The 24,158-nt window shown below is 38.6% G+C and overlaps 1 protein-coding gene across 1 annotated transcript in view; it reads left to right on the forward strand.

Annotated features, from left to right (window-relative positions):
• Catsperb (cation channel sperm associated auxiliary subunit beta) overlaps nucleotides 1-24,158 on the forward strand; it is a 171,255-nt gene that overhangs the window by 116,013 nt on the left and 31,084 nt on the right. The window contains exons 17-18 of the mRNA XM_021201432.1: nucleotides 5,560-5,753; nucleotides 18,019-18,348. Of these exons, the coding sequence (XP_021057091.1) occupies nucleotides 5,560-5,753; nucleotides 18,019-18,348 (524 nt within the window). The remainder of the gene's footprint in view (nucleotides 1-5,559; nucleotides 5,754-18,018; nucleotides 18,349-24,158) is intronic.

Below are 24,158 nucleotides of genomic sequence, written 5' to 3' on the forward strand. Positions count from 1 at the left end.
TCCCTGGGTGGGGCAGTCTCTGGATAGTCCTTCTTTCTGTCCCAGCTCCAAACTTTGTCTCTGTAACTCCTTCTATGGGTATTTTGTTCCCCTTTATAAGAAAGAACGAAGTATCTACACTTTGGTCTTCCTTCTTCTTGAGTTTCATGAGTTTTGCAAATTGTATCTTGGGTATTCTAAGTTTCTGGGCTAATATCCACATATCAGTGAGTGCATATCATGTTTGTTCTTTTGTGATTGGGTTACCTCATTCAGGATGATATCCTGCAGATCCATCCATTTGCCTAAGAAGTGCATAAATTCATTGTTTTTAATAGCTGAGTAGTACTCCATTGTGTAAATGTACATTTTCTGTATCCATTCCTATGTTGAGGGACATCTTGGGTCTTTCCATCTTCTGGCTATTATAAATAAGGCTGCTACCAACATAGTAGAGCATGTGTCCTTATTACAAGTTGGAACATTTCCTGGGTATATGCCCAGGAGCAGTATTGCTGCATCTTCTACTAGTTCTATGTCCAATTTTCTGAGGAACAATCAAACTGATTTGCTTGCATAGTACTGGTACAGCAACAGACAGGTAGATGAATGGAATCAAATTGAAGACCCAGAAATGAACCCACACACCTATGGTCACTTGATCTTTGACAAAGGAGCCAAAACCATCCAATGGAAAAAAGGACAGAATTTTCAACAAATGGTGCTGACTCAACTGATGGCTATCATGTAGAAGAATACAAATTGATCCATTCTTATTTCCTTGTACAAAGCTCAAGTCTAAGTGGATCAAGGAACTCCACATAAAAGCAGAGACACTGAATCTTATAGAGGAGAAAGTGGGGAAAGAGCCTCGAAGATATGGGCACAGGGAAAAAAATTCTTAAACAGAACAGCAATGGCTTGTGGTGTAAGATCAAGTATCGACAAATGGTACCTCATAAAATTGCAAAGCTTCTGTAAGGCAAAGGACCTGTCAATAAGAAAACAAGGCCACCAACAGATAGGGACAAGATCTATACCAATCATATATATATAATTAGATTCCGGAAAACCAAATAACCCTGTTTAAAAAATGGGGTACAGAGCTAAAAAGAATTCTCAATTGACGAATACTGAATGGCTGAGAAGCACCTGAAAAAATGTTCAACTTCCTTAATCATCAGGGAAATGTAAATCAAAAGAACCCTGAGATTCCACCTCACACCAGTCAGAATGGCTAAGATCGAAAAATCAGGTGACAGCAGATGCTGGTAAGGATGTGGAGAAAGAGGAACACTCCTCCATTGCTGGTGGGATTGCAAGCTGGTACGACCACTCTGGAAATCAGTGATTAAGCATTTTTAAGTCATTAAAATAATTTACAATAGTAAAATTCCTCTTAAATATACATGAAATCTTCTGAAGCTAAAAGTAATATGCACTCAACCAGTTTTTAAACTCTCTTTGGAACATTAAACATGATAGAAGTAGAAAAAAAATTCTTATGAAAGGAAATTGTGACAGGTTCCTGATTAAACAGAAAATGTTTCATCTCCAAGGTAGAATATGAAGTGTAATTGGGACTTCATAGAATGAATTGGGTAGTGTTCTTTCTGTTTTTATTTTGTGGAATAGTTGGAAGAGTATTGGTATTAGTTCTTTTTTAAAGGTCTCATAGAATTCTCCACTAAACCCATCTGGTCCTGGGCTCTTTTTGATTGGGAAACTTCTAATGAATGCTTCTACTTCTTTAGGGGTAATGGAACTGGTAAATGGCTTATCTGGTCCTGAATTAACTTTGGTATTTGATATCTGTCTAGAAAAATGTGCATTTCATCCAGATTTTCCAGTTTTGTTGAATATAGGCTTTTGTAGTAGGACCTGATGATTTTTTTGAATTTCCTCATTTTCTGTTGTTTTATCTCCCTTTNCATTTTGATTTTGTTAATTTGGATTCTGTCTCTTTGCCCTCTGGTTAGCTTGGCTAAAGTTTTATCTATCTTGCTGCTTTTCTCAAAGAACTAGCTCTTGGTTTTGTTGATTCTTTGTATAGTTCTTTTTGTTTCTACTTGGTTGATTTCAGCTTTGAGTTTGAGTATTTTCTGCCCTCTGCTCCTTTTTGGTGTATTTGCATCTTTGTGTTCTAGAGCTTTCAGGTATCCTGTTATGCTGCTAGTGTATGCTCTCTCCAGTTTTTTGGGTTTTTTTTTTTTGTTTTTTGGAGGTTTTTTTGGAGGCACTCAGAGCCGAGTATTCATCTTATCAGTGCTTTCATGATGTCCCATAAGATTTGGTATGTTGTGCCTTCATTTTCATTAAATTCTAAAGAGTTTTTAATTTCTTTATTTCTTCCTTGACCAGGTTATCATTGAGTAGGGCATTGTTCAGCTTCCATGTGTATGTGGGCTTTCTGTAGTATTTGTTGCTATTGAAGACCAGCCTCATTCCATGGTGGTATGATAGGATGCATGAGATTATTTCAATCTTCTTTTTTCTGTTGAGGCTTGTTCTGTGACCAATTAAATAATCAGTTTTGAAGAAGGTACCATGAGTTGCTGAGAAGAAGGTATATTCTTTTGCTTTAGGATAAAATGTTCTATAAATATCTGTTACATCCATTTGATTCATGACTTCTGCTAGTTTCACTGTGTCTCTGTTTCTATTATCTGTCCATTGATGAGAGTGGGGTGTTAAAGTCTCCCACTATTACAGTGTGGGGTGTGATATGTGCTTTGAGCTTTACTAAAGTTTCTTTTATGTATGTGGGTGGAAAGATATTGTATAAATTTGTTTGTTATGGAATATCTTGGTTTCTCCATCTATGGTAATTGAGAGTTTTGTTGGGTATAGTAACCTGGGCTAGCATTTGTGTTCTCTTAGGATCTGTATAATATCTGCCCAGGATCTTCTACTTTTCATAGTCTCTGGTGAGAAGTCTGGTGTAAATCTGACAAGTCTGCCTTTATATGTTACCTTTTTTCTCTTACTGTTTTTTATATTCTTTCTTTGTTTTGTGCATTTGGTGTTTTGACTATTATGTGACAGGAGGAATTTCTTCTCTGGTCCAATCTATTTGGAGTTCTGTAGGCCTCTTGTATGTTCATAGGTATCTCTTTCTTTAGGTTAGGGAAGTTTTCTTCTATAATTTTAAGATATTTACTGGCCCTTTAAGTTGGGAATCTTTTCTCTCTTTTATACCTATTATCCTTAGGTTAGGTCTTCTCACTGTGTCCTGGATTTCCTGGATGTTTTGGGTTAGGAGTTTTTTTGCATTTTGCATTTTCTTTGACTTTTGTGTCAATGTTTTCTATGGTATCTTCTGCCCCCGAGATTCTCTTCTATCTCTTGTATTCTGTTGGTGATACTTAGATCTATGACTTCCTATCTCTTTCCCAGGTACTATTTCCAGGGTTGTCTCCCTTTATGATTTCTTTATTATTTCTATTTCCACGTTTATATTCTGGATTGTTTTGTTCAATTCCTTCACTGGTTTGGTTGTGTTTTCCTGTAAATCTTTAAGGGATTTTTGTGTTTCCTCTTTAAGGGCTTCTAGCTGATTCCCTGCATTTTCCTGTATTTCTTTAAGAGAGCTATTTATGTCTTTCTTAAGGTCCCCTATCATCATCATGAGTTGTGATTTTTGAAGCTGAGCCTTGCTTTTCTGATGTGTTGGGGTATCCAGGGCTCACTGTGGTAGGAGAACTGCTTTCTGATTATGCCAAATAGCCTTGGTTTCTGTTGCTTATGTTCTTGCCCTTGCCTCTCGCCATTTGGTTATCTCTGGTGGTAGCTGATCTTGCTGTCTCTGATTTATGGCTTGTCCCTGCTGCAAGCTGGTTTGTTAGTACTCCTGGGAGACCTGCTCTCTCTTGGTGGTTTTTTTGGTATGAAATGCTGTGCCACAGGATCAGCTCCAGTCACAGACTCTTATTGTCTTCTATTGACTTGATAATTATTTATTGATGTATAATATTCCATGTCTGGTTAGATGACATTTTAAACTATTTACCCATATTTTAAATTTATTTTTATTATTTTATGTATTGGTATGTATTATTTTATATATTCATTCAGTGCCCATGGAGGCTAGAAAAGAGCATTGAATCCCCCATAAGTGGAGTTACATGTGTTTGTGAGCTGCTTTGTTGGGGGCCAAACCAGGTACTCTAAAAGAGCACACAGTGTTGTTAAATACTGAGTATTACCCCAGCCCCAACCTATTCACCAAATAAAAGACATTCCAGCTGCTCCCAATGAACAAAGTGCTATTGGTATCTACCTGCAGGTTTTGGTATAGACATATCTTTTCAGTTCATTTAGGTAAATACCTAGAAATACTGCATAAAAGAATTTTTGAGATTAAATAAACTGCCTAACTTGCCAGACCTTTCTACATTGCCACCAGCAATAAATTAGAATTTCTGTCATATCTGGCCAGCATTTGGCATGGTTAGTGTTAGGGTTTTGTTATTTTGTCACTTTCTGTTATTTTTCACTTCCCATTCCCTGATGATGAATGACTGTATTGCTTTTTCTGTGCTTACTTGCCATCTACTTGTGTGTGTGTGTGTGTGTGTGTGTGTGTGCATGTGCGTGCACATGTGCCGCGCTTTCTTTTTCTTTCTGTCTTTCTAGCTCTTGCTTTTGTTCTGTGTGTGTGTGTGTGTGTGTATGTGCATGCATACATGTATGTGCATCTGCCTGAATCCATCTCTGCAGCCCTGAGATTCCAAACCCTCCCCACCTTACCTCACACCTCTGTATCTCTGTGTCTCCATCTGTCTGTGTCTGTGTCTATTTGTTTCTGTCTCTCTGTTTCTCTCTGTCTCTGTTTCTCTCTGTCTCTGTCTCTCTCTGTCTCTCTGTCTCTGTCTCTGTCTCTGTCTCTGTCTCTGTCTCTGTCTCTCTCTCTCTCTTCAGCACCTTACCTCACACCGCTTTGCTTGCTCCCTCTTCTTTCTCCCCATCCCCTCCTTTTATGGCCATCTTTAGTCTGCACTCTTCCAGATGCCCTTGGCTATTCTCTTCATCTTACCTACAATGAACTTTCCCTTCCACCAGACCTAGGAGCAGTCATTTCCTATTTTTCTTTTCTTTTCTTTCTTTTGTTCTTTTTTTCTTTTTTTCATTCAAAGGTGAAGTGATGTAATGCTTTCTATGAAACTTTTCTTAATTTATATTCACGTTAATATTGAATGTACATCTATTTCCATTCAATTACCATCTCTTTTGAAAGCTGACATTTAAAAATATTTGTAGGATGGAGATTTAGCATTTGTCTAACCTTCATGAAGTTCTACGTTTGATCCCCAGCACTAAACAATGATATAGATATATAAATAGATAGACACATGTATAGATAACATTTACTTGCAGTGTGAAAAATTATGTTGTATATGCCATTTTGACAACAACTAAAAAATTTGAACAACTGATGGAAAAATAGTCATTTGTTAGCTGGTATATTGCTATTATCCATCCTAACATTGGTATATTTTATTTTTAAATTACACATTATTGTGCCTGTTCTTTTAAGCCACTTGGATATCCATTCATTTATGTTTGTTGAATTGTTTTTAGTAAAAGTGGACTTGGTTATATCCAAAATGTATATATACATAAAACTGAGCCTGTGGGATTTCAGACATCTATTCACACAGACGTAATAATCCCTTTTGGGATGGAGGACTCAAAGGACAGCCCTTGTTTACTTAGTGATCTTGAAATTTCATATTCTGGAAATTTATACTACACAATTAAGATTCTATCAAGAAGTAAGTATAAAAATATAACCTATCTCTGTTGGCTTCAAAAATTAAAAGTTACATTTTGGGAAGATTATGTGTTTCTTTTTAATGTAATAGTTTTAATATGAGTGTATATGTGAATTGTATGTGTATGCATATGTATAAGTGTATGTGTATGTATGTGTAGTATGTGCTTATAGATGTGTCTGTGTATATGTGCATATGTATATATGTGTTTTGCATGTGTTTTTGTGGCTATGGGTGTATATGTGTGTATGTGTGTGTATATTTATGTGTGATGATATATGTGTCTGTATGTTTGTGTGTGTGTACCTGTGTTTGTGAATGTGTAGGTACATGTTTGTGTATGTGTGTTTGTGTATGTATGTTTGTGTGTGTATGTATATGTATGAATGTGAGAATGTGTAGACATGTGTGTGTGTGTGTGTGTGTGTTTTCCTGGAAGATTGAACCTAAATCTTGTATATATTAGACAAATACTCTACCATTTCAATACTATCCTTATTACCAAATTCTAGTCCAACTGGAGATCAAGCGAAGATTACAGATACTTAATTTACAGGACCATTTATTCATAATGTAAAAGAATATACTTACAACTTCATTAATATATTTTCAATAAGTAGTGTTTGTTATTTATTACAGTGAGACTTATTTTATTTTGAACAGTGCTCAGAAAAAGTAAGAGAAATGGGATTTTTTTGTCAATGAAAAATACATTTTGAATGAAATATTTTAAAACTCTTTATAAAAAGAGGTCAGGAATGATGGTGCAATACCTTTAATCCTAGCAGATAGGAGTCAAAGGCTGAGGCAGGGATATCTTTGTAAGTTACAGGGCAATCTAGTATAGATATCCAGTTCCAAGCTACCCAAGGATATAGGGTGAGACTTGTCAGGAGCCAACAAGCTAATAAATCGCAGGTGATCTTCCTGAGATGACTTCACCTTAGATTAAAATCTATGATAGAATTTTGGTAGGCAAGGCCCAGAAGAAAATCCTTTTAGGAAAAATTGCTGATATTAATTATGCTTTTTCTGGTATTATCACACATATAACAATCACTAGGTATTAGCCCCCACTTTTGAGTAGATCTCTGCAAAGCAATGAAGATGTACTGTCTTGTAGTGATGCTATATAGACAAATAGGTGATGTCTTAATTCTTAATGATGATCCTATAAAAATTCCTAAAATTATATCAGTATTTACTAGGCTCTATTATAGTGGGACTGCTTATTAGATCCTTTTATGAGAGTCAAAACTGTAATGAGAACTCTGCCAGTCTCCCATGTGTCACCAGTTAATTGCCTCTTAAATATTAAGCAGACATTCTACTACTCAGAGCACATTCCAAGATGTTGTAAGACCATTAACCAAAAGTCATAAAAAGGGAGCTAACAATTAATTATAGGTGATAGAACAGAAGATAAAATATTGACTGTGTTTATCTATCTATACAAAACTTCACTAATAACTTAGTTAATGATGTTTGACTTTTCATGAACCTCTGGAGCTATGAGAGGTGATAAATGCTTAGCCAGATAATTACTCCTAATGGACATGCATGTAAATATTCTTTGTTGATAACTTCTTATTTAATTTATGATTATAATTTATCTGTAAACTTGTGATGAACTTTTTCCCATGTGATGATGTATTATGTAATCCCCTAAGCCAGGGATTTCAACCCTCAGAACTAGCAAGAATGTTTTTAGGACATTTTAAAAGTTATCATCAGCATTCAGTATAGAGAGCTGGAACATCTGGAGACATTCAGTCTTTAAAGCCACATCAGAGTTCTACTTTGTGTCTCCTTTAAATCCACTCCAAGCCTGAAGGTTCCTGGTAACTTGTGTAATTTTCTTTCAAAAATTATTGAAAAATTTCCCTACATAATAAAAATAAATTTGAACTGGGCAGTGGTAGCATATGTCTTTACTCACAGCATTTGTGAGCCAGAAGGAGGCAGACCCCTATGAGTTTGATGTGATCCTGGTCTACAGAGTGAGTTCCAGAACAACCAGGGATACACAGAGAAACCCTGTCTTGAAAAACAAAACAAACAAAAGGTATTTGAATCTCTATCGTAACGGATATTTGTTTCTAATTATTAATGATAGATATACAATAGAAGTTAATAGGATTTGGGGCTAGATGGGTGGCTCAATAATAAAAAAGTATTTACTGCATTCGTGGAAGACCCAAGTTCAGTTCTCAGCACCATTCCCAGGTACTCAGAACAGCCTGGAACTCGAAATCCAGGGAATACAATGCCTCTATTCTCTGAGAGCACCTATACTCACATACACAAACACACACAACTTCATATAATTAGTTTTGTTAATTTAATGAAGGATTTAGGTTTTACTCTGAGTAATGTAAGAAGGTTTTAGAGTTTTTGTTTGTTTGTTTTACTAGAAAAGGACCTGTTGTGACTCTGTTTGAACAAGATCACCTAGTCTTCTGTGCGTGGGCAGGTAATATAGACAAACCATAGAGGAAAGCAGAGGAACCACATGAAGGCAAGTCAGTAGGTGGGGGACCATGTTAAATTTTAGGTTCCTATTACTTACACAATTCCTAAACCTGCATCTGCCAAGCATGCTCCAGTACAAAAAGAGGGAGGTAAAAAGAGAGAAAGAATGAATAAAGCTGAATGCCACTAGGTGGTTCACCTCTGAGCCCTACCACTTGGGACTCAGAGACAAAAGAGCCATGAATTCAGAGTGAGACTCAGTTACACAATAAGAAGCTGTTTTGTTTGTTTCCATTGAAAAAAACATATAATACATATTTTGTTTCTCTTCCAAAATTCTTTCCAGATCCTATTTACAACTCTAATATCCCAACTGTCTCATTTAATCTCTTCTCTCTCTCTCTCTCTCTCTCTCTCTCTCTCTCTCTCTCTCTCCCTCTCTCTTCATTTTACATTCCAATATGAATCATCCTCTTAAATCCTCAACACCCCTCCCCCCCCCAAACACCTCATTTCTCTGTAGGACTAAGTGCATGCTCTCCTACTAAGGCCAGACAAGGCAGCCCAGTTAGGGAATCAGGATCCACAGGGAAACAACAGATTCATGGCCAGCCACTGCTCCAGCTGTTAGTGAACCCACATGAAGACCAAGCTGCACATCTGTCACATATAGGAGGGTTTGGGGGATAGGTCCAGCCCATGCTCAATCTTTGGTTGGTGGTTTAGACTCTGAGAACCCCCAAGGGTCCAAGTTAGTTGACACTGTTGGTCTTCATGCAGAGTCCCTGTCCTCTTTGGGTCCCTCAATCCTTCCCCCAACTCTTCCATAAGACTCCCTTAGATCCATCTAATGTTTGGCTGTGGTTTACATCTGTTTCCATTGGGTGTTAGGTGGAGCCTCTCAGAGGAAAGTTATGCTAGGCTCATTTCTGCAAACATAATAGAGTATCATTAATAGTGTCAGGGATTGGTATTTGTCCATATGATGGGTCTCAGTTTGGGTCAGTCGTTGGTTGACCATTCCCACTTTCTCTGCTCTATCTTTTCCCCTGCACATCTTGAAGGCCAGATATATATATTTTGGGTCAAAGGTTATGTGAGCTGATTGTTATCCCTGTCTTTCTACTGGGAATCCTACCTGGCTACAAAAAGTAGCCACTTCTTGCATATCATCCACAAGTGCTAGTAGTCTTGGTAGAGTTGCCCCCATAGACAACCTGGGATCTCCTCCCACCCCTGTCCTAGGTCTCTGGCACAACCTGGAGATGATACTTGTCTGACTCCAACCTCTGATTTCTATTCTGTGTCCCTCACTCTCTTTAAAACTTATCCCCCACCCTGCTCTTCTCCCCATCCCCTCTCCCACTCATTTTCCTCCCTGCATATACCCCCCATATCTATTTTATTTCCCCTTTTGTGAAAGATTCAACCATCTTACCTCCTTATTCTTTGGCTCCCTTGGCTCTGGATTGTAGAATGGTTATGCTGTAGTTTCTCGCTAATATCCACTAATAAGTCAGTATACACCATGCATGTCCTTTTGTGTCAAGGTCACCTCACTCACAAAGTATTTTTAGTTCCATCGACTTGTCTGTAAAACTCATGATGTTCTGGTTCTTAATACCTGAGTAGTATTCCATTGTGTAAATGAAGCACATTTTCTGTATCCATTCTTCTGCTGTGGGACATCTGGGTTGTTTCCAGCTTTTGACTATCACAAATAGGGCTGCTATGAACATAGTGGAACACATGCCCCTATGGAGCATCTTTTGTGTATATGCTCAAGAGTGGTATAGATGGATCTTCAGGTAGATCTATTTCTAGTTCTATGAGGAACCTCTATATTGATTTCCAGAGTGGTTGTACCAGTTTGCAATCCTACCAGCAATGGAAGAGCATTACTCTTTCTTCACATCCTCACCACCATGTGCTGTCATCTGAGGTATTCATCCTATTGTTTCTGACTGGTATGAAGAGGAATCTCAGCATCATTTTTATTTGCATTTCCCTGATCACCAAAAACTTTGAACATTTCCTTAAATGTTTCTCATCCATTTGAGATTCGTCTGTTGTGAATTCTCTGTTTAGTTCTAAATGCCATTTTTATCATTTTTATTAAATTATTTTATTTTTTATATTCCATATTCCATTCCCCACTCCCCATCCACCTTCTGATTGCTCCACATCATACACTTCTTCCACACACCTCTGTCTACACATGTATGCCCCCGTCCTCCACCCTACCTAACTGCTAAACTCCCTGGGGTCTCTAGTCTCTTAAGGGTTAGGTGCATCGTTCCTGAATGAACACAGACCTGGAAGACCTCTATTGTAAGTGTGTTGGGGGCCTCGAATCAGCTGGTGTATGCTGTCTGTCTTGTGGTCCAGTGTTTGAGAGATCTTGAGGGTCCAGATTAATTGAGACTGCTGGTTCTCCTACAGGATTACCATTCTGCTCAGCTTCTTTCAGCCTTCCCTAATTTAACAACAGGGGTTAGCTGCTTTTGTCCATTGGTTGAGTGAAAAAAAAAACAGTATAATCATCATATTAGGTGCTGAGGAAGCATTTGACAAAATTCAATGCCCCTTCATGGTAAAAGTCTTGGAAAGATCAGGAACTCAAGGCCCATAACTAAACATAATAAAAGCAATCTACAGCAAATCAGTAGTCAACATCAAACAAAATGGAGAGAAACTTGAAGCAATCCTATGAAAATCAGGGACTACACAAGGCTGCCCACTCTCTCCCTACTTATTCAATATAGTTCTTGAGGTCCAAGCCAGAGCAATTAGACAACAAAAGGAAGTCAAATGGATACAAATCAGAAAGGAAGAAGTCAAAATATCACTATTTGCAGATGATATGATAGTATATATAAGTGACCCTAAAAAGTCTATCAGAGAACTCCTAAACCTGATAAACAACTTCAGTGAAGTAGCTGGATATAAAATTAATTCAAGCAAATCAGTGGCCTTTCTCTACACAAAGGATAATCAGGCTGAGAAAGAAATTAGGGAAACAACACCCTTCACAATATTCACAAATAATATAGAGGAGAAAGTGGGGAAGAGCCTGGAAGATATGGGCACAGGGGAAAAATTCCTGAACAGAATACTAATGTCTTGTGCTGTAAGATCAAGAATTGACAAATGGGACCTCATAAAATTGCAAAGCTTCTGTAAGGCAAAGGATGCTGTTTGCTTCTTTTTGTTCTGAAGGCCTCAGGTGTGCTGTTAAGTTGAGAGTGTAGGATCTCTCCAATTTCTTTACCAGGGCACTTAGTGCTATGAATTTTCCTATTAACACTGCTTTCATTGTGTCCCATAAGAGTATGCTGTGCTTTCATTGTCACTGAATTCCAGGAAGTCTTTAACTTCTTTATTTCTTCCCTGACCATGTTGTCATTGAGTAGGTAACTGTTCAGCTTCATGGGTATGTGGGATATTTGTTATTTTTGTCATTATTGAATACCAGTCTTAGGCCAAGGTGATCTGAAAGGATGCATGGGATTATTACAATATTTTTGTATTGGTTGAGGCTTCTTTTGTGACCGGTTATATGGTCAATTTTGGAGAAGGTACCATGAGGTGCTGAGAAGGTGTATTCTTTTGTTTTAGGATGAAATGTTCTGCAGATATCTGTTAAATTCATTTGATTCATAATCTTCATTAATTTTACTCTGTCTCTGTTTAGTTTTTGTTTCAATATCCTGTCCATTACTGAGAGTGGGGTGTTGAAATCTCCCACTATTTTTGTGTGGATTTCAATGTATGTTTTGATCTTTAGTAAAGTTTCTTTTATGAAAGTGGGTGCCCTTGCATTTGGTGCATAGATGTTCAGAATTGAGACTTTCTCTTGGTGGATTTTTCCTTTGATGACTATGAAGTGTTCTTTCTCATCTTGATTAATAACTTTTGGTTGAAAATCTATTTTATTTGATATTTCATGACAACTCTAGCTTGTTTCTTGGGACAATTTTCTTGGAAGACTATTTTCCAGCCTTTTACTCTAAGGTAGTATCTGTCTTGGTAATTGAAGTGTGTTTCTTGTATGCAGCAAAATGCTGAATCCTGTTTGCATATCCACTTTGTTTGCTTATGTCTTTTTATTGGTGAGTTGAGTCCATTAATTTTGAGGGATATTAAAGACAGATGATTGTTAGTTCCTGTTATGATTGTTTTTGTAGGTGACATTATGTGCATGTGATTCTCTCCTTTTGGCTTTTTTGTGAGATGATTACTATCTTGTTTTTTCTTTGGTGTAGGTATCCTTCTTGTGTTGGTGTTTTCCTTCTAGAATCCTCTACAGGGCTGGATTGTTTTTGAATTTGGTATTGTCCTGAAATATTTTGTTTTCTCCATCTATGTTGATTGATAATTTTGCTTGGTATAATAGCCTGGGCTGGTATTTTTGACCTATGTTCAGGCGCTTCTGTCTTCTAGTGTCTGTGTTGAGAAGTCTGATGTAATTCTTAAAATTTTGTTTTTATACATTACTTGGCCCTTTTCCCTTGCAACTTTTAATATTCTCTCTTCATTCGGTATATTTAGTATTTTGATCATTATGTGATGAATTTTCTTTTCTGGTCCAATTTCTTTGGTTTTCTATAGGCTTCTTGTACATTTATGACCATCTCTTTAGGTTGGGGAAGTTTTCTTCTATGATTTTGTTGAAGATGTCTTCGGGTCTTGGAGCTGGGCATCTTAGATTTGGTATACTATTCTTAGATTTGGTATTTTCATTTTGTCCTGAATTTCCTGGATGTTTTGAGTTAGGAGTTTTTTATCTTTTAAATTTTCTTTGTCAGTTGTGTCAATATCTTCTAAGGTATCTTCTACACCTGAGATTCTTTCTTCTATCTCTTGTATTCTGTTGGTGATCCTTACAACTGTAATTCCTGACATTTTTCCTAGGTTTTTCATTTCAAGAGTTGCCTCCATTTTTATTTTCTTTATTGTTTCTACTTCCACCTTTAGGTCTTGGGCCGCTTTGTTCAATTCCTTCGTCTGGGTTTTCCTATATTTCTTTAAGGGATTTATTTGTTTCCTTTTTAAATGTTTCTACCTATTTACCTGTGTTTTCCTGTGTTTCTTTCAGTGAGTTATTTTTATTCTCCTAAAGAGATCTATTATTTTTATGAAATAGAATCTTTGATCCTGATTTTCAGGTGTGTTGGTATGTCCAGGGCTTGCTATGTAGGAGAACTGGGTTCTGATGATGCCAAAGTATACTGCTGCTTATTGTCTTGTGCTTGCCTCTCCCTATCTGGTGTTTGCTGATCTGGGTGTCTCTGTCTGGAGCCTGCTTCTTCTGGCCCTGGGTTCCTTCAGGTCTCCTAGTAGGCCTGTGGCACTGACCTCCTGTGTGGCCTTCCAACTGTAGAGTCTTCAGAGGGACATGTATGCTGGTGATCTGTTGATCTGGCTGCAGTGGCTCTTCTGTGAGGCTTCAGACTGTAGGGTCTTCATAGGGGTAAAGAAGCTGCTGATCTGTTCCCCTGGCTGCAGTAGATCTTCTGGGAGACTTTCAGACTACTGTTGGATCTTCAGAGGAGTAGTCAAGCTGTTGCCCTGTGTGCAGCTATTCTCCAGGGAGGCCTTCAGACTGTGGGTTCTGTTGCCCTGTGTGCAGCAGAACTCCGGGGAAGTTTTCAGATTGTTGGGTCAGTTGCCCTGCATGCAGCATAGCCCCTGGGGTGCTTTCAGGCTGTGCTGTCTTCAGGAGAGCAGTGAAATGGGTGATCTGCCCTGGCAGAAGGTGTTGGCCAGAAGGCTTAAATTTTGAACTTTCTCTCTCTCTCTCTCTCTCTCTCTCTCTCTCTCTCTCTCTCTCTCTCTCTCTCTCTCTGTCAGATTTCTCTTATTAGAAGGCAGGGTGAGCCTCAGAATAATATTTCTCCATCCTCTTCTCTTTTCTTAATGTGATATGATTCATGGTATGGTTTTAATTTGAAGTCCAGGGCTGTAAAGTTAGCTCTGCAGTTAAAAGCATTTGATGCTCTTATAGAGGAGCCAGGTTTGATTCCCAGCCCTCACATGGTAGTTCACAACTATAAGATCATGAAAAGCAGCCTGGTTCTTGGTTGATCTAAGGATAGAAATGCCAGTGACCCTAAAATGATGGCAGGCATTTTGCCTGGTTCCCAGACACTAGGCTTCTGACATGAGGCCCCAGCCCTCCATAGATTTGTTCCCATCAGTCACATAAGGGCAACACCCACAGGTAGAGCACATGACCACAGGTCATGTAAGCTCAAGCCAGATCTCCATTTTAATGAGGTTCATAAAGACCTGAAAGGCTTAGTCAATTATGCTTTCCTTCCCAGACATTCCTCCCTGCAAAAGGTATTTAACCTCAGGTCCACCCTGAAAAGTGTAAGGTTACGGTTTGATTCATCCCCTTTTGGACATGAAAATAAATGCCTTAAAACCATAGACTTTCTCTTTTCACCAGGATCCACTGTGGGGAGCCATAGAGAAGGCCTTCACCTATACAGCCCCCTCTAATCTCCCATACAAGGCCTCTCTGTGCTCCCAGCTATGACCACCAAGCCAAACCAGCTGCCCACCAACAAGTCAAGGACTCCTGCCCACTCAGTCAAGCCAGAGCTCCCCTCTCTTACCCCTTGGCCCTGGGCTAGCTCCAGCCCATGAGCCCCCCGCTCAGTTTTCAGCTCCTCTGTGGCTCCTCTTGGTGCCTGGGTGCCCAAGAGCCTGAGAACCAGATAGCCCTGGCCTTCCTGCAGGCCCAGAGACCCCCAAGCCAGCTCTGGCTGCCCCCGGGACCATAGACTGTGCTTCCCCACCCCCAGATCAGTGTCCTGCAGCTTTCCATAGCACCATACCCATCCAGCAATGGGGTGGGGTAAGTTCAGTCCAAGCTCTGTAGCAGAACAGACACAGGACCCCACTAACCCTACATACAACCATTTGTATCTCTAGTCTCAGGGGTTGTGAAATTCTTTTCTTTCTCTGATAGTACCACTATGTTTGTGGTACACTTACATACATACAATGAAAACAAAAATAAACATAATAAATCTTTTATTTTACACTTCCTATCTTTTAAATAGGAAGTGTAAGTATTTATTATTCACAAAGAATGAAAAAAAAAAGAACAAGAAGGAGGATAGGAAAGATAGGTAAAGAAGGAGGGGGAAAGGAGAGAAGGTAGATTCTTTTGTCTGTGGGGTTTTTTTTTCCTGCAAAATTGTGTCTTGGTTTATGTCTTTTAGCTAATGGGTATGCCTATTTGCTTTCATATATGTATGTGGACTGTTCATTCCTGCTATTAATATGCTTTTCCTGTTATTATTAAACATATATAACAATCACTAAGAAATAGTACACCCCTTTGGAGCAGATCTCTGCAGATCTATGAAGGTATACTGTCTTGTAGTGATGCTATATAGACAAATAGATGACTTCTTTGGTCTTAATGATGATCCTATAAGAATTCCTAAAGTTATATCAGTGATTTTATAAGCTCTTTTATAGTGGGACTATTATTAGATCCTTTTCTGATAGTCAAAACTGCAATGAGAACTCTGTCAGTCTCTCAAGTGTCACCAGTTAATTGCTCTTAGACAGTAACCAGAATTTCTCCTACTCAGAACACATTCAAAGAGGTTATAAAACAATTAACCAAAGGTCATAAAAAGGAAACTAATGATTTATTATAGGTGCTAGGGCAGAAGATAAAATATTGACTGTGTTTATCTATACAAAACTTCACTAATAACTTAGTTATGGTTTTAAATCTTCACTGAACCTGTAGATCTGTGACAGGTGTTGGATGTTTAGCCAGATAATTATTCCTAATGGATATGCATATAAATATTCTCAGTTGTAAACTTCTATTTCAATTTATGATTTGATTTTTTGTGTGTGTGTGTGAACTTTTTACATGTAATCATATATTCTGAAAGATGTCTAAGTGCTGAGGACAAAGAGAAGAGTCAGGACTGAGCTGAGAGATGAACTGAGCTGAGAGACGTACTGAGTTGAGAGATGAACTGAGCTGAGAGATGAACTGAGCTGAGAGATGAACTGAGCTGAGAAGTTTTTAGACAGAGCTGAACTCAAGAAGAACTTATAGGCACAGCATTAGGAGAAAAAGCATTAGGAGTTAGAGCATTCAGTGCCTGGAAAACTCAGAAGTGGATGCTCAAAGTCAGCTATTGGATGGAACACAGGGCCCCCAATGGAGGAGCTAGAGAAAGTACCCAAGGAGCTGAAGGGGGATGCAACCCTCTAGGTGCAACAACAATATGAACTAACCAGTACCCCCTGAGCTCGTGTCTCTAGCTGCATATGTAGCCGAAGATGGCCTAATCAGTCATCATTGGGAAGAGAGGCCCCTTGGTCTTGTAAACTTTATATGACCCAGCACAGGGGAAGGCCAGGGCCAAGTAGTGGGAGTGGGTGGGTAGGGGAGCAGGGCGGGGGTGGGGTATAGGGAACTTTCAGGATAGCATTTGAAATGTAAATAAAGAAAATAATAATAAATAAATTTAAAAAAAAAGAGAGCATTATTTTGACTTCAGACCAGGAGGAAAGAGCAATATTAGAAGGAGAATGCAGAGTGGACTAACTTAGAAATTATAGGTTAAAAAAATAAAAAAAAACTAAGAGAGCAATGTGTAGAATGCAGAGGGAAAGAGGAAAAAAGAAGAAGCTGCAGAGAGCAGAGAGTAGGCAGGCTTCTCCTTACCATGGGAAAGAACAGGTCTTTCTTAATAACAAGGCAGGCTTAGTCTTATTAAAAGTAACAAAGCTTTTTTTCTTACAAACTTAGGTTTAATTCATTTCACATTAAAAGGGTAGAAGCTTTGTTTTTTCACTATGCAATAAAGACTGGAATTTATTTTTCAACCAGAATGAGTGAGTTCTTTCTGCACAAGTGCTTGGTCTTTGCTCCATATGTGTACGTAAGAATGGATGTGTGTGTAAGTATGTAATTGTGAGAATGTATGCATGTGTGTGTGTGTGTGTAAGTATGTAACTGTGAGGATGCATGCAATTTTGGCCCAACTGGTTTTAATAGAAATGTATAAATGAGCATGTGTGAATCTGTATATGAACTTACATGAGTTTATGCATATTTGCTTATGTAAAAGCTTTTCCTTCTTTGAGTGTTATTATATAACACTCCTGGTTCAATATAAGTTTATCGCTCCAAACTTCCCACTAGCCCAACAAGCAAAAGGCATCAGGACAAAAGGGAAAAACCTCCAGGGATTAATCTTTTACTCAATCTCCTGCTGTTTTAGGATGAGATGCTAAGTGCCAGAGACTGCAGTTTCTGGCCTCAGAGGAACAGAGAAGGCAGGTCAGCTACAGTAGAATAGTAATGTAGACTTAGATAAGCAAACTTTTTACTATACAGAAACCCTAAATATCTCTTAAGACAAAGTCTTATCCCTGTATCTCGTAAGACCAAGTCACCCTCTGCTGTTTCACTTTCCCTTCTGCTGCCTCAAGAAGAACCAACAAGAAAGAAGATCCTCCACTGGGGCTGGCCTCCAGCACTGACCCATCTCTCCAGCATTTCTGCTGAGAATTTTATACAATGATTGTAAAGTAAACATTAACAGATAGCTTTGCATATGACAAATTCTTAATGACCTTTCTATAAAATACTGTAATTTAGTTGTAACTGAAGTTTGGAAAATGTTCTGAGGCTATGATCATTATTTTAAATATCCATGAAACATTTGTTAATTATGATCACACTTGCTTAATGAACATTAACTGTCTCCTCCATATGATATCTTCTCTATATTATCTTCAGGTCCCCTGCATCAGCTTAAATCTACAGATGTAGAAAAGTCTGTGTTAATACCTGGCTATAGCAGCTTCCTGATCTTAAACATTACAGATAAATGGACTGCTTCTGCCTTGGCTACTATGCCTCAAACAATAAAATCAAAACTGAAGTTTCTAACAGGTTCTTGGTTCTTATACAACTTTGGCACGGCTGGCGGACGGAATTGGAGCATAAGTTCAAGACCATGTAATTATTGGATTCAAGAAGATAGTCTTGATTTTATGTCCCTTAATCTTGTGAAGTATATTGATGTGGGAAACAAAATAGATTTTCAATTTAAGTTTATTTCAAAAGGTAAGCTTGCTTTTATTGAAAAGAAAAACTTGTTTCTTTTCTTAAGTATAAAACACACTCTGATATTCAATGTGGCTCCCTGATTGCTAGGATTCTACTACTAACAGATGTTGTTCTGATTATGGTTATATTCTAAGCTCTTTACTAAATGTTTTATAGACATTGTTAATGTTTATAGTCACCCTAAAATCTAGACAATAATTTTTAAAAAATTTTTAAATAAGTCAGGCAAATAGTAGCACATGCCATCGCTGTGAGTTCCAGGCCAACCTGGTTTACAGAATGAATTACAGGACAGCCAGGGTGGTTACACAGAAAAACCCTGTTTCAAAAAACCAAAGGGAGACCGCCGCTGCCGCCATGTCCCGATACCGCCATGTCCTGATAGCCCCCCCCCAACACGTCTCTGTTCCTTCGACACCAGGTCTGAAGATTTAACGTCGGGAATTTGGTCGTTATGGTCCAATAGTTGATGTTTATGTTCCACTTGATTTCTACACTCATCGTCCAGGAGGATTTGCATATGTTCAATTTGAGGATGTTCGTGATGCTGAAGACACTTTACATAATTTGGACAGAAAATGGATTTGTGGGCATCATATTGAAATCCAGTTCGCACAGGGGGATCGGAAGTCACCAAATCAAATGAAAGCCAAGGAAGGGAGGAATGTATACAGTTCTTCATGATATGACGATTATGACCGATATAGACGCTCTCAAAGCCGAAGTTATGAAAGAAAAAGATCAAGGAGTCGCTCCTTTGATTATAACTATAGGAGATCTTACAGCCTAGAAACAGTAGACCCACTGGAAGACCACGGTGTAGCCGAAGCCATTCCGAAAATGTTAGACCAAACTGCAGCTGGAATACCCAGTACAGTTCTGCTTACTACACTTCAAGAATGATCTGAAAGCGGAAAAAAGAACCAAAGAAGGGCAGTTCAAGCAACCAAAGGGTGGGTGGAAGGTGCTGCAGTATGAATACTGGACGAATATTTTGACTCTGGTCTGAAAAGATAAAAGAATTATCAAAAACTACATGGAATAATTGAAGTCCCTTCAAGTTTGAAAGTAAGCATTTTAGGACAAATAAAAGGAAATTCAACTTTGTACTTGTGGAAACTAATCCCTAAATATGAACAGGTTTATATTGACTCATGGGTAGCCGATCCATGATAAGTTACTGGAAACTAGGATGTCTGAACATCAAGGAAGACAGTCATAGTCTCTAACAGTACCTCTCTTGGTCTATCTCAACTTAAAAGTGGATGGTAAAGGTATGATCTAATACAAAGTTTTTCCTGGTTATCTCTTAAAAGTCAGTTCCACTTAATGACAATGTTGGCAAGTCTTGCCTTTGTTTATTCCAGTGCCAGTATTTTCTGCTTAACTGTTTGTTTAGTTGGCATCTGAGTTTATTTACTTGTATACTACATACAGTTTACATCTAACTACTCCTTCGCAGGCTAATTCCACTTAATATTTGATATCCACCCATGAGGGCCCATCTCTTCTCAACTCCTGTGTAGACAGTATGTTCAACGGATATTTATTGAACCCTTACTGTGTGCAAAACACACTGGATAATTGGAGAAGAGAACAGATTCCTTATTTAGTAAAACCTACTGAGTGCAATCTAGTGAATCATAACAGTATGACCTCATTAACTTGAGGTGTATTATGATAATATTTTATACCATTCATATCCTAGTGTAATTATAAAACCCAATATACTATCAAAGAAAAGTAATTTTATGGTTGACTGCCATTTAAAAGTATCTAGTATTTGTTGTATCCCATTACTACAAATAATGAAGAAAACCTGTGATAAGCTGATCTATTGTGCAGTGATTAATATACTAGAGTAAGATTTAAGTTGTTAAACTCTTGGCTCTGTCAAGCAAATAGGTAATACCCAAAATAACTTTAAAGCAGACCCTGGGTGCTATAATTAGATTATTTTGAGGCAGACAGCTGTTATCCCAATGGACTTTGTATATTCTGTATTGAAGAAAGTGTTTACTGGATAAGACTTTTTAGTGATCTACTTGTACGTTTTATAGGGGACATATTATGTATATAGTTAATAAATAACTTTATAGTGTCAAAAAAAACCAAAGGGAGAAAATGCAGAAATGAAGGTAAATTCAGTCAACACTTCAGTCATATTTTAGTGTAGATGAATATTTTTTTTTGTCCTTCTAAAAGAATGCTTTTTTTTCTTTTTTTTTTTTAATTGGATATTTTCTTTATTTACATTTCAAGTGTTATCCCCTTTCCTGGTTTGTCCTCCAAAAAAACCACTCTCCTATCCCCTCCCCACTCCCCCTGCTCACCAACATACCCATTCCCTCTTCCTAACCCTGGCATTCCCCCACTCTCTCCTCCCACTGATGTCAGACTAGGCCATCCTCTGCTGCATATGCAGATGGAACCATGAGTCCCACCATGTGTGCTCTTTGGTTGGTGGTTTAGTTCCTGGGAGTTCTGGGGGTACTGGTTGGTTCACATTGTTCCTCCTCCTATGGGGCTGCAAACCCCTTCAGCTCCTTGGGTCCTTTCTCTAGCTCTTTCATTGGGGGTCCTATGCTCAGTCCAATGGATGGCCAAAAGAAAGCTTTAATTTCTTTGCTACAGCATTATTTAACTTAGGTATTTTTAAAGAATATGTTTATTTTTATTTTGTGTCTATGAGTGTTTTGCCTGCATGTGTCTATTCCATGTTTCTCCAATGGTGACCATAAAAGATCCCCTGGAACTCAATGACACATGCTGTAAGCTACCATGTGAGTGCTGGGAATCAAACCAAGTTCCTCTACAAAAATGTCAAGTTCCCTTAACCACTGAGCAATCAATCTTTCCAGCTCCTATTTCAGGTACTTAATTCAAGCCAAAAATTTTTACACAAAATATTATACTATAACTTATATTTTCACGTAGTTATTTTAAAACCTGTGAAGGTACACTGGCAAGATGGCTGAGCAAGTTAGGACACTTTCCACCAAGACTGCCACCTGAGAACCATGATCAGCGTAGAGGAGGAAGAAAATTAAGAACCAAGTCCCACAAGTAGTCCTCTGACGATCCCAAGAGCACCATCTCATGCAGACACAAATTCTCTCTCTCTCTCTCTCTCTCTCTCTCTCTCTCTCTCTCTCTCTCTCTCTCTCTCCCTCCCTCCCTCTTTTTCTCTCTATCTCACTCACTCTCTCTTACACACACACACACTTATGCATGCACAAAAACACACATGCATGTGCATTGTTAAGTAAACAAATACATTTTAAAAATAAATGAAACTACAACAATAATAAAATACACGTGAGATCTGAGTGCTAATGAGAAGACTCAGTGAACTCAGACAACCCAAGCTTGTCCTCTAGATCACACAGCTGAAACAGAGAATTAATTCCCAAAATGACTCTCTGACCTGCACATGCNCACAATGACATTCATATATGCACACTTAAACACAGACACATATCATATACNCAAACAATAATGAATTAGTAAATAATCATAAGAACTTTTAAGAATTTTAAGTAGGTGAAACCAAAACTTCCAAGTCTAAAGTTTCCCTAAAGTAATAGGATGTAATGAGCCATTAGAGATATCAGCTAGGAAAGGACTGGGTCCTGGGACAACTACAGGCAGCATGGCAATTGAAAAGAGGAAGNCATAGAATGTATACATTACAAGACATAGATTGTAGACGACAGAGAGCAGTGGGAGAACTCACAGCANGGCTGTGTTGAGCTAGATGAATCATCAATAAGAAGTACTTGTTGCTTGCGGTTGCCAGATTTCTTTGCAGGTTGGAGATAATAGGACAGAAATTGTACACATAGACAAGACAGTGGTGCTGCTAGTAACCATTATGATTTAACTTAAGGTTTGTGGGTGTGTGTGTGTGTGTGTCTGTGTGTACATGTACACACACAGACACAGACACACACACAAATTGTCAGTAACACTAACATTCAGCAGACAAGTCTTGGGGGNTAGGAATCAGGTTTAGTGTGTATCCTGTAGAAGGAAGGACTAGTTCCTTAAAGCTCTGTCATCCCAAGCTCAGAGTTTGTGGGGGTTCCTGATGTCAACTTGACAAATAGGAATCCCCAGGGGGAAAGGCCTCTGAGCACACCTGTGAGGGATTTGTGTGTGCATTCATACACTCTTCTCTGCTTCTTGGCTGTGGATGAAATGCCCAACTGCTTCAAACTGACTTCCCCACCAGAATAGATTGTACNTTGAACTGTGAGCTAAAATAAACTCTTCTTTTTATATATTGCCCTTGTCAGGGTATTTTGTCATAGCAACAATGAGAGAACTAAGACAGGTCAAGAGAGTTTTTGTGGGCAGAGGAGTAAGTGTGGCTGTAGGCTTGACATAGTAACGAAGTGTCTATGCCTGCTTTGGAACATTATGGTGGATGTTCACCTCATACTACTTTACTAAAAAGGGGTAGAAGTCTAGATATGCCACAGTTGAAATGAGTACTGAAGCAAAGCAGAAGAGAGGGATACAGTCAATGTGGAACATAGGGAAGAGAAACAGATAAAGAGGCCTAAGTCTGTCTTTAGAGTACTGACATGTTTTAGTTTTCAATAGAGGATGAGTTGTAGCAGGAGAAACAATCAANCANTTTCAGTCTAGGTGTGGTCTAGTTGCTCATTCAGTGCTGGAACTCCATGTTGGTTCAAAGTTTTCACTGCTCCCAAAGCCAGAAGAGACAAACCAGGTGCTGTGAGATGATTGCTCCTGCTTGTGTGCGCAGCTCATATTATTCCTTCAGGTTTAGGGCCATGAATGGGGATGGAGTTCTGACCAGCATGTGGAAAGAGTGAAAGAAAATGCCTCAATTCCTCTTAATTTGCACCTCCATTTTTGAAAAGGCCTGAGATATGTTAAGTACTGTGGGCATTCATTTCTCCTGCTCTGGCGACTCAGTGAGAGGCTCTTACAAAGTCAGTTGCCAACCCAGACAAATTGACAGGTGCCCCACTGAGCATGAAACATTCATTCTATAGCCCTGAGTGCAAGTCCTCTCTTCCTCCTCCCCATTAATTGGATTTTACAGGAGGTACAGTCCTTCCCATCTTACTTCTCAAATTCATCACCCTTTGTGCATCCCTCCTCTAATTATTTCTGGAATTAATTTCCACATCCTGTTTTGAAAAGGTTCAGCCTTGGACATCTGCTATTGTGAATGTTGGTTGCCCTGTAATATAACTGCATCAGTATCAGTCAACTTTAGTCATGTCCCAGCCCCTGGCTTCTCTTAATACATGCACTTAGTCATGTTTTGATTTTATTAACCTTTCTTTTGGTTGTGTTTGTGAGGCTATATGGTTACACACATGGACCACAGTGCATGTGTGGGGATGAGAGAACAAATTTTGGGAGTAAGGTCAACTCTATATAAATTATGCATCCCCAGAATGGGACTCAGGTCATCTGTATTGTAAAGAGCAAAGCAAATGTCTTTACCCTAGCCCTATATTTTTCACTAGAGATAAGCCTTAACTTTGAAAGAAGGGCCATTGCCAACAGGAGCCTGATATAGCTGTCTCCTGCAAGGTTCTGCAAGTGCCTGGCAAATACAGAAGTAGATGCTCACAGTATTCCATTGGACAGAGAACAAAGGTCCCCAATGAAGGAGCCAGAGAAATACCCAGGGAGCTGAAGGGGACTGAAGTCCCATAGGAGCAACATCAATATGAACTAATCAATACCCACAGAGCTCCTTAGGACTATACCACCAAAGAAAACACATGGTGGAACTTGTGGCTCTAGCTATATATGTAGCA

This window comes from Mus pahari, chromosome 7 (genome assembly GCF_900095145.1).
Source record: "Mus pahari chromosome 7, PAHARI_EIJ_v1.1, whole genome shotgun sequence".
Classification (NCBI taxonomy): Eukaryota; Metazoa; Chordata; class Mammalia; order Rodentia; family Muridae; genus Mus; species Mus pahari.